The following is an 11,303-nucleotide window of genomic DNA, read 5'->3' as shown; positions in this document are numbered from 1 at the left end:
TAAAAAACTAAATATTTATGCAAAGCCCACACATATATATTATAATAATTATGGAACGCACATATGAATGAAAAAATTAAAATACTCACATAATATCGATGTAGTCAATACTATCTTATGTGATTAATTTAAAATTTATATATTTTTTATTATTCTATAAGTCGCAAATCAATTTCTCTTTTTTTCTCACCTAATATTATAGTAAAATGGGTTTTGGTCCATGCGTGGACTAGAACTACTCTATTTATGTCTGACCATAATATCCGATAGCTAAATGTCTTTTTTAGCGACTATTTATTCTTGAAATTAATTCTTTTCAATTTAAAAACATTTAAATTTTCCTTAGCAATCATAGTCAAGCTTTTCTCAGGATTTTTCAGGGTAATTTGCTCAATTAATTTTTTTCTTTTTAATTTATTTTCTTTAAAAGTGTTTATAAAAAAAAAGTTATCTCAAGAGTTCTTTAATATTTTATTTGTTTCATCTTTTAATAATTAAATAGAGAGACCCAGAATAAATTAAAATGATATAAGAATAATCTAAAATATAGAGTTCACAATAATAGTATTAAAGGATATGGATACCAGAGTTATAGAAGGATCCTAATATTAATTGAGTGTCTTTTCTAATTATCAGTTGTTTATCTTTATAGAGGAGAATAATTTGGTGTCTTTTCTAATTATCAGTTGTTTCTCTTTATAAAGGTTAATTTTTTTTTATCGGCAATAACAAATAAATAAATTTGAACTACTTCAGGGGTGGTTCAACCCTTATACATATTGCACACCACCAATTTCAACAACAGACCGCCAAAACAAACGCAACAATGCCTTGCCCTTACTTAACCTAGAAAGAGAAAAAAACTTCAAGAAACTAACCTCATGCACTCCAATGGTTCCAAACACCAATCAGAGAAGGAGAAAGAAACTAACCTGGAATTTGTAGAGACCCAGGACCAAACCTTTACTTGTACCAACGCAAAAACTTCAGACACATCAGCCACTCCTCTTTTGAAAATTATTGTGTTCCTGTGACTCCAAATTTCACTAACCACCCCTACCCATATTGTGTTCCAAACAATAGGACCCGTCTCAGAAGGTAGAATCAACCTGAACTGATCGAAGTTAAACCTCGGCTCAGTATGAGCCACGAACAGAACCCCAAGCCATCTGTAGCATAAACACCAAACTCGCCAAGCGAAATTACAACCGAAGAACAAATGACTACACGACTCTTCCTCCTTCCCGCACAGAACGCACCTCAAGCTTTCTAACTGCACCCCTCTTCTACTAAGATTTACCCTAGTACCAAGCTTGTTTTCCAACACCCTCCAAGCCATAAGAGCTGCAGAAGGAACAACCTTACTCCTCCATATCTTACTAAAAACCGACAAAGAATCCGCCTCATTGTCCTTCCTGATAAGTTTGTAAGCTGAACTTACTGTAAAAGATTGTAGACCCCCAACCTTCCAAACCCAACTATCAGCCTCTCCTGGGGCCACCCCAACCCCAAACAGGAGCTGACTCAACTGCTCCGCCATCGGATTCTCCCACTCAAAGAAAGACCTTCTCCAAGCTAGTTTCCAAACCCATCTTCCATTAGACCAATACCCACACTCCAACAGTTTTGCGTCTTTGTTAGAGCTAATAGAGAACAATCTTGGATATACGTTTTTCAACGCCTCGCCCTTCAACTATCTATCCTTCCAGAAATAAATATCCTTCCCATCACCTACTTTCCACTCAAAACTGTCTTCGAAACTTCTCCCCCACCCCTCCGTCGACCACACTTCCTTCAAATCTTTCCACTAAAGAGAGCAACTCCTATCTTTACCCTCCACTCCCAGAGATCTCCACCCACCATACTTAGAAAATAGAACTTCCTTCCAAAGACCGACCTCAACCGAGCCTAACCTCCAGATCCACTTCCCCAGCAAAGCCAAGTTAAACAGCTTTGGATCTATGATTCCTAGACCCCCAAACTCACGAGGCTTACAAGCCAAGTTCCATGAAACCCAAGCAATCTTCCTTCCGTCTGCACCCCATCCCCAGAGAAAATCCCTTTGTAACTTGATCAACTTCCGTGCCACCCCAGCAGGCAATTTGAATAATGACATAAAGAATAACGGGATGGAAGAGAGCACTGACCTTATCAGACAAATCCTCCCAACCATCGACAAACTTCTTCCCTTCAACCTACTTAATCTCGCCTGCACTTTCTCTAGCACCCCGTTCCAAAACGCGTCGCGTTTATGACTCCCTCCAACTAGCATGCCCAGGTATATGAAAGGAGATACCATCGTATCACAGTTAAGAATTGCTGCGAAACGCTGAAGTGTGACCTGGTCCATCCCCGTCCCTCCGATCCTACTTTTCACAAAATTAACCCTTAACCCAGAAGCGAGCTCGAAACACTGCAGGATCGCCTTTAAGTTGAATAATAACCTTTATATTTGTCTTGTGTGTTATGATTATAGTATTTAATTATTGATTATTTTCCTCTTTAGTTAAACCTAGAATGAGTGTACAACTTGTATATATTCATACCATTTGTTTTGATTTGAATAACAAGAAAGAAAAGATATTCATTCTCATATCTTTTGTCTTCCGTTTACTCTTTTGTTCATCTATGTTCTCTTTTGTTCATCTCTGTTCTATTTTGTAATAAATAGTCATCAAGAAACTTGTATTACTCCTTTCCAAGAAAAATTACAACTCTTATGGTTCATTTTACCCAAAAAAAAGTCCTACTCTTGATACATCATTTCGCGTATGCATCTGTGAAGGTAACACAGTTATTTCATTTCAATAAGGAAGCACAATTTGGAACTGTGGATGTAGCTGTTCCATGGGCATTCATACAAGAACAAGAAGTTGGTTTTCCTGGTAGAGAAGATGTAATGCTAACTTGATCCAACACAATGTTGAAACAACCTTGTGAACCGCAAGCTAAGGTAATGGCTTTGTCGTCTGCAGATGTTCCTTTAAACCCTCGAAATGTCACCCCACTCACTTGAACTCCTCCTCCTTCACTCTAATTTATGCCGAATTCAATGCAACGTTTATATGCAATGAACACTAGAAGCAAGTTGAAATCACAAGGTATAATATGAAAGCAAAGTTAAGTGCATACCATTAACTCCATATAGTTTTGATTTATAATTATTGGGTTGAAAACCTGTGTTAATGTAATTCCCTCATAAGTGATGTTTCTGGCAGACCCTTGTCCACCCTGTAAAAAAATGACAATATATCAGAGAAATTCTTTGTTACATTCATCTTAATCATTCCTCTTTCATCACAAAACATAATAACATGGTTTGAAATGCATGATCTAATAATCCGGATTAGAGTGTAAGATGTTGGTGCTGCAGTCATCTTTATAAAATTGTACAATATTGTACAATTTAATTTACATGCAGAATTGGGTTTGGATGGACTAAGTGGAAATTGTGTCTCTGAGAAGGTTTTTTAGGAGTTTAAATATATTTACGATCTTAATATGATTGTATTTTGTATACATATCTTGTGTAGTTTGTGTTGTTTGCACTATGGAAAATATATGTTTTGTATAAGGTTGTGCGTAGCAACTAAGTATATTTCAAATGAGACTTCTTAACAGCTGATTTTTTACGAAGTTAAACTTTTATGATGATGTTGATTTTGGAACACAAGAGTATGTAGTTCTCTTAACTTTGTAAGTTTGATTGGATGCGCTCTTTGTTAGACTTTTTCTTTGTAATAAGGTTGGAACATCCCTCAAGTGTTCTATATTATTTTATTTATTTTTTGTCGATAAAAAAATCTATGGTTTGAGTTGAAGAAAACTGTTACTACCACCCTTAAATACCTGAAATGTCTTGATTCTGGCTCCATTTGTAGTTTTGGTGAAGCTGCAATTATGTACATAAACTTGTTCCACCATGTCATGGACTTGGTCTCTACCCAGGCTACCAATGCTGATTAATTCGTCCATGTCAAGTTAGAAATAACACAAAGATATTAAAAAGGAAAGATTCTATAGATCGATGTCATGCTCATGTATTAATATTTTCATGATTGTTACAGAACAAAAGATAATTTCTTCAAATATTTAGATGTTATTTTTCCATTAATTTGAAGACATGGTTGAGAAATATATATAAACCTTATTCCATGGCCTGGTCCACAAGAAATTCTAGTAACATTGATGAAAGAGGAGTCACCTATGATTGCAATGCAGTCATCACCTGTTTAGAAAGACAACATAAATCAAAGTTGCAGATAAAATAGTTCTTTTAAAATTCTACTGAAATTTGAACAGATACATAAGATGAAAACTTGTTTTACCAGTAGCTATATTGGATTCTTTTATCAAGATATTTTTGGAAGAAGAAATGTCAATTCCATCAGTGTTAGGACTATCACCAGGAGACACAATGGTAATACGAGAGAATGTTGCACCAACACAACCATTTATGGTTATGTGAGCTTGTGGACTATTTCTGATAGTCAAATTAGCAACACTAAGATTATTGCATGCATTGAAACTAAGGACCTGCACCATCCAAATTACAATAAATTCATCATAAGATATTCACAATAACTCAAACCAACTAGTTGAATCGAGATACAAATAATAGATTAACACTACAAGAAAATCATGAAAAAGAAACCAATTTGTAGAAACCAAAATAATTAGTTGTAATAGTAACTAAATTAGAGATCATTTTAGAAACTAAAAAGAAATTTGGTTTCTAAATTAGTTTATATTATTTTTTATTATTGTTAAATAGTTTCTAAATTGGTATCTAATTAGCAACTAAGTTTTTTGCTACCAAATTTAGAAACTAAATAATTGGTAGTTAAAACCTTAGTTGCTAATTAGATATCAATTTAGAAACTATTTAACAATAATAAAAAATAATAGAAACTAATTTAGAAACCAATTTTTTTTTTAGTTTCTAAAATGGTATCTATTTTAGTTCTTATTGTAACTAATTATTTTGGTCTCTACAAATTGGTTTCTATTTCATGATTTTCTTGTAGTGTAAATAATTTATATTCTAAATTGTGAATCATAATTTTCATAAACATTAACAAATGTAAGTTTATATTCTGAATTGTGAATCATAATATTTATATACAATGAAATATTCTTTCATCTCTAGTCGATGTAGGATATGGGTGATCCGATAACAGTCCGATAATTGACATGATATGTCTAACAAATACTACTCGCTATGCTCAATCCCATAAAATCGACTTATGGGCACTAGTGCAAAAAGAAGAAAAGGATATGCTTTATTTAGTGCGGCTTTTGCGCTAACCGCTTTCGAAAAAAACGCGGTGGCATTTTTGAAATTATTTTGATTTACGAATGCGGTTATTTGAATAACCGCATTCGTAAATCAAAATTCTTTGATTTACGAATGCGGTTATACCTTTAACCGCATTCGTAAATCTTTTTTTGCCTTAAATTTTGAAGCGCGCCACACACAATTTCAAACTTTATTTCTCGTCTTTGCCTTCGTTTCGCGTTTGCACTTTGAGTTCGTCTCCTTCTACCGCATCTGCATTCCATTTGTGCAATGTAAGTTTCTTGAACTCTCTTTTTTCCTCTTCATCTTCACAAGTATATGCATAAATGTTTTTCGTTTTTCTTATATATATTTTTTTCCTTGCATTAGTGGTCTCGAAGCACTCTTTCATTGTCTTCGTGGTTGTCTTCGTGGTTTCTTGTGGATTTTTTGGTTTGCTCCGTTGCTGTCGCTTCTGCTGCCGCCACCGTTGTTCGCTCCCGTGACTCTTCATCAATCTTGGCTTCACACAAGATTGACGATGTTTTAAAATTTTTAATTTTTTTTAATGATTCGGCATATACAAGTGCGGTTAAAGCAAATAACCGCACTTGTAAATGGTATTTATAAATGCGGCTATATAGCCGCATTTATATTTTTTGATTTACAAGTGCGTGTTGATCAAATGCGGTTATAAAGCCGCATTTATAAATTCAAAACAACCGCATTTGTTTTATGTTTCTGCACTAGTGGGGTAAGATTTACATCTATTTTATCATCTAGTCGATGTGAGATCTTCAACCCATATACTTTAAGTATAAAAAATATGTAAAGTATATAAGATAATTTTTTTTATAGATAATTTGTTATGATTTTTAAAATCAGTAAATTAATAATATAAGTATAATATAAAACAAAACAATTATGAAAATATGAAGTGTATGATATGATCTTACCGATGGTCGTGGACACGTTTTGCATGACCACCAAGAAGAACCGGAGCCGTCGATTGATCCTCCACTTCCATCAATAGTGAGACCATTAACGTTTGTGATCGAAATTATCGTAGATTTATCACCTAGCCATGCACTCTGGGTTGCTACTGTTATGTTTCCTTGAAGCTGCAAGTGATGGAAAAATAATAAACAAAATAAGGAATATATTTAGTTTATTATGTAAGGAATTCTTGAAAAAATTGGACTTGTATTTTTTATAATATAGATATTTAATATTAACAATAAAAATTGGAAAAAAAAAGCTCATATAGTTAAAAGAAAAATCTATATGTAATAGGTTCTTGTATTCTATGCTGTACTATCTAACTCAATTACTTGGAAAAGAAAAGTAAAGAATTTTATAACAATATTTTATTTCATTAGTCTGTTTTTAATTTAGATAATTTTTTATGCATTTTTGTAAATTGTTCAAAATTTTGCTTATGAACTTAATATTATTAGAAAAAGTTATTTTGTGTTTGGGATATCACTAAAATGATTTAATTATTCAATTAATTCAAATTTGACATTTTAACATCATTATTAATTCTTAATTGAAAAATACTAAATTATTTTAACATAATTAGAAATCCCTACTTAGAAAAATAATGAAAATTTTATTAAACCCAGTATATTATGATAAGAAATTACAACTCAAATGCTATTTTTAGTTTGTTACTCTTTTGAGCATTTATTACCTTTAATATATTTTAGATATAACTTATCTATTATCTACTAAAATAGTAAATAATAATTTATTTTATTTTTTATAATATATATATATATATATATATATATATTATATAAGATAGCTATTATACACAGAATAGTAAAATATCAATTCCTTTCAATCCCAAAATATTTCTATACTATAAACTGTCTCCAAAATACAGAGTCCCATGCATACACCCATACCCATCATAGTATATAATTTATTTTAAGTAGTATTTGACTTCAATAGTTCTGATTTAATTTAATCCATTTTCATACCTTAAATGCCGCAATATATTATTTATGGACTTTAAATAACACACTATTGATAAATTATTCATTTAAACAAAAATTAAAATTTATTAAAAAAATAATTTAATTTTCATTTCACTTTTCCAAAATAAAAATATATTTAAATTTGATATAAATCCAAATTTAAACACATTTTTTTTACTATTTTATAACTTTTGAATAAAAAACTGAATCAGTAGCCAATATTTTGATAATATTTTTTTTATTTTTTCATTATTTAAGAATTATTTTTCAATGTAGTTGGAAGTGTATTTTTTTCAAATAGAACATATCAATATATTGATTTAACAATTTTTTTTATTAATAAAAAAATATAAATTGTAGAGTACTTGAGGTACATATAAAAGAAAAATTACATATTAACAAACACTAATTCTGCATTAGTATGTGTATAGTTGTGAATCAAAAGATAATATAGGATTTTTTTTTCAACAGTCTTGTGTAGGTGTAAAAGGTTTGTAACACCTCTAGTATTTAATTTTAATTTATTTATTGGTAAAAAAAATCTGCATTAACTAATTAAACTGTGCATTAAAAAAAAATGCACTATTCAAATTTTACCTATTTTCATCAACATATATATGTCATGATATTTTATATATATTTAAATAATTGTATTTTTTTTTTACTGAAAGTAGGAAAATAGGATATATTTGTTTTGCTTTAAATCTGCACAAAATCATTGTCTTTGAATATGGTATACCTGAATGTTAATGTTTGTGGCTTGGCAAGGACCTTTGAAGATTATCTTCTTCTTCAGTAAGAATACTACTTTTGATGGTATAACTAGAGTTGATGCCCCTTTTGCTGAGCATGTCTTTTGCCATGCACTTAAAAATGCCTGTTATCAATTCAAAAGAGAAACTTGTTGAAGCTCAGCTGCAAAAAAAAAAACTTATTTTCTTTTTTTTATAAGTGTGGGATACCCAAAATACCTTATTTTATTTTATTTATTTATTGTTGATAGAAAAAAATAAAAAAACCTTTGTGTGGCTTTGGTGTTTAAGTCTGTGTAATGGCTTATATAACTTATTAAAAAATTCCTTAAATATTTAATTTAATTTAATTTATTTATTATCGATAAAAAAAATAAGAATTATAAGAAAAAAAAAGAAAAATAATATTGATGTTAAGAAAGAAGAGAAACAACAAAATATACCTGAGAATCATCAGTTTTACCATCACCAGTAGCACCATTGTCAATGACACTGTTTGTGTTGGTAGATCTCATCAAACTCTCACAAAAACATAATGGTGAAACAAAGCAAAGAATCAAAATCCAAGTGATTAGTCTCTGCATGTTTAGGAGTAGTAAAAACAAAAAAATATTGTTTTTTGTGACTATTGATACTTCAGAAGATTAATTAAGAGTAAGCTGCATGCAATGAGAGAAAGCATAGGTTATGGGGTTTTTAAATAGCACAAATATTGTAGAAATTAATACTTTAGATAATATACATCATAAATGTTTAATTTATTATAATATGTGCATTCTAATTGTTTATTTAGAAAGTCATATTTTACTTATTCTAATAAAGTTTAATAGATAGGTACTTTAAACGTGTGATTTATGTTGTAAATAAAATCATAATAAATTAATATATTAATATTGAACTATATTTGGGATATATATATTAATGAATTATGAAATGATGGACTTTTTTTTGTAAAATTTATTTAATTATGACAAAATTTAGTTTTTCTTTTTTTAACTTCTATAATAGCCTTTGAACTTTCAACTTTTCTAATTACCAAAATACAACATTTTAATGTCAATTCCAAATTGAATTGAAATAAAAAATGACAGAGAGCAACATAACATAAAAGGTTATAGAGTAAAATCAATATAAGCAAGAAAATTTGACACAGAAATGAAAAAAAAATTGCATTATCAACTTATAATATCTACCATTTATATATAATTGTATGTTTTATATTTATAATTACCATTTTTCAAAATAGTGATTATTCTCATTCTCATAGAATACACATACAAATTCTTATTATTATTTTATAAGTAAAACAAATAAATAAATATGGAACATTTAAGGGATGTCTTATTCCTAGTATAAAAAGAAGATAGGTTATGTGTAACAACACTCCATAAAATACATCTAACTATTATAATACAAGTTCTACCAATTTCTATACACACTTGTAGTTTTTCAAAATATTTGTATTACAAGCTTATGACTCATAGAAATACAAATATTAATAATATAAGGTTCAAAACTACACCGCAAAGCCCTCCAGACCCTCTAACACCTGTATGATCATCTGCTCGTGTACGTGGTACAATCATCGCAGTTCACAACACAACAAGAAAAACAAGGGTAAGCTAATGGAAAGAAATTCCATAACATATTTAATTAATGCAAGAGAAAGCCATCAAACTAATCCTTTATAAACATTTCTTTAAATGTTGTCATATAAAATTTCAATATCAATTCCATAATTCATATAGACCACACATGGATCTATTTTCAATCACAATCATTGGATTTCATTTCAATCCCACTGACTACACATGGATCCATCGTCTTCTGGAAGACTCATTAAGTATGTCCCTACCAAAGACTAACACTTGAACCAAAGATTACCAACAAATCCAAAAGAAAGGATCAGGGTAAGTTCAAAATCCAATACCGAGTGTCTACAGTGGAACCCGGTGTGTATGAACTCCCTCACAAGCGTTTCACCACCTGATATCTTAGTCTATATGACTTAGATCATCAGTGAAGCTAGAGGATCTTTGTTAAACATAGACTTTTCATACTTAATGTTCCATCAAACAATAACTCATACATTATCCCAAATGTATGACATCAATTTCATACAATTTTCATCATTCATATATAATACATATCATTCAATCATATAAAATTTAAAAATTCATAACATTCAAGAACTTTTTGAACATAAAAAACATTTGCTTAACTTCCAAACTATCAAATATTTATACATGTTCACACAACATAAAATCGAACAACTTTATCAAAAAACATCCATGTAAGAGAAATTGAAACTTGGGACCACGTCCCCTCCACATTTAGATCTTCTAGCCTAGGGTATTATTGAAAGTTAAAGTTAGCTTCCCTTATCTGAAATTCCACTTATGGAAATTCTACCTCAAACAGGGAAACAACTCCAAAATTTAGGAACCTAGAGCAAGTTATCCAAATATTATCAAATTTTAGTGTGAGCTTAATCAAGTTGATAGAAACACTTTTATCAATTGGTCTCACTAAGATTGATGACTAAATCATAAAGAAAAACAAAGAATAATGGATCTCTAGAGTAAAAATGAACTTACTTTGTTTGAAAATCTGATCGGATAGAAATGTAGCTTGACTCCTTAGCTACAACATGACATAATCAAATTGTAGAATAAATGAGGTATGGGAGAGATGAAGGATAAAGAGGGGGGGGGGTGCTAGTTCACGAGGGGTTACAATTATCCCCAACAACAAAAAATTGTCTTTGAAATTTAGCATACCAAACAAAATTAGGATATGATTATCTTATCTTCTCTTTTATGACAACATGTGAAATTTCACAATACTTTGACTATGTCGATGTTTCTACCATGAAGTCACCTTACTTGAGAACCTAGAATTTTAATTGACTCAAGTTTAAAAGAGATATATTTTATTTAACTAATTAGACATTAGAATATGATTTTGACCAACTATATGTATTTCCAGAGGTATGATACACAAAAGACGTAGTGAATGTTGGTTAACGAAAGAGACAAAACAAGTTTATAAGCAGTAGAACATATTCTCTTGAGAATCTAGTAAAGACCTATGGACTTTTGATTCATCTTCTTAGATATGATTGCTCTCCTTACACCAAGGAAGGAATGACGTAACTCTCAAAAAATCATGATTACGCATAGAGAAACTTAAAGGTCTTCTTCATTTATCTGCATCAGATGTCTCTTTGAACGAAGATGTTTTTAATCGTCACAGTTTTCAAAATTTGGCTCATAGTTGTTGATAATTGAA

At 30.4% G+C, this 11,303-nt stretch overlaps 2 protein-coding genes across 2 annotated transcripts; both read right to left on the bottom strand.

Annotated features, from left to right (window-relative positions):
• Positions 1-770: 770 nt before the first annotated feature.
• On the bottom strand, positions 771-1,540 carry LOC137813051 (uncharacterized). The gene is made up of 3 exons (XM_068615345.1): positions 1,260-1,540; positions 933-1,169; positions 771-846 (listed from the first exon to the last, which is right to left on the bottom strand). Exons 1-3 carry the CDS (start codon positions 1,538-1,540, stop codon positions 771-773), a joined length of 594 nt encoding a protein of 197 aa, XP_068471446.1.
• A 1,247-nt stretch (positions 1,541-2,787) lies between these two features.
• Positions 2,788-8,596, bottom strand: LOC137813034 (probable polygalacturonase At3g15720). The gene is made up of 8 exons (XM_068615320.1): positions 8,456-8,596; positions 8,000-8,137; positions 6,235-6,399; positions 4,329-4,536; positions 4,147-4,228; positions 3,850-3,958; positions 3,140-3,231; positions 2,788-3,031 (listed from the first exon to the last, which is right to left on the bottom strand). Exons 1-8 carry the CDS (start codon positions 8,594-8,596, stop codon positions 2,800-2,802), a joined length of 1,167 nt encoding a protein of 388 aa, XP_068471421.1. The 3' UTR covers positions 2,788-2,799.
• Positions 8,597-11,303: the final 2,707 nt, after the last annotated feature.

The sequence above is a fragment of the Phaseolus vulgaris genome, chromosome 10 (assembly GCF_000499845.2).
Source record: "Phaseolus vulgaris cultivar G19833 chromosome 10, P. vulgaris v2.0, whole genome shotgun sequence".
Classification (NCBI taxonomy): Eukaryota; Viridiplantae; Streptophyta; class Magnoliopsida; order Fabales; family Fabaceae; genus Phaseolus; species Phaseolus vulgaris.
This window is presented reverse-complemented; position numbering and strand designations above follow the sequence as displayed.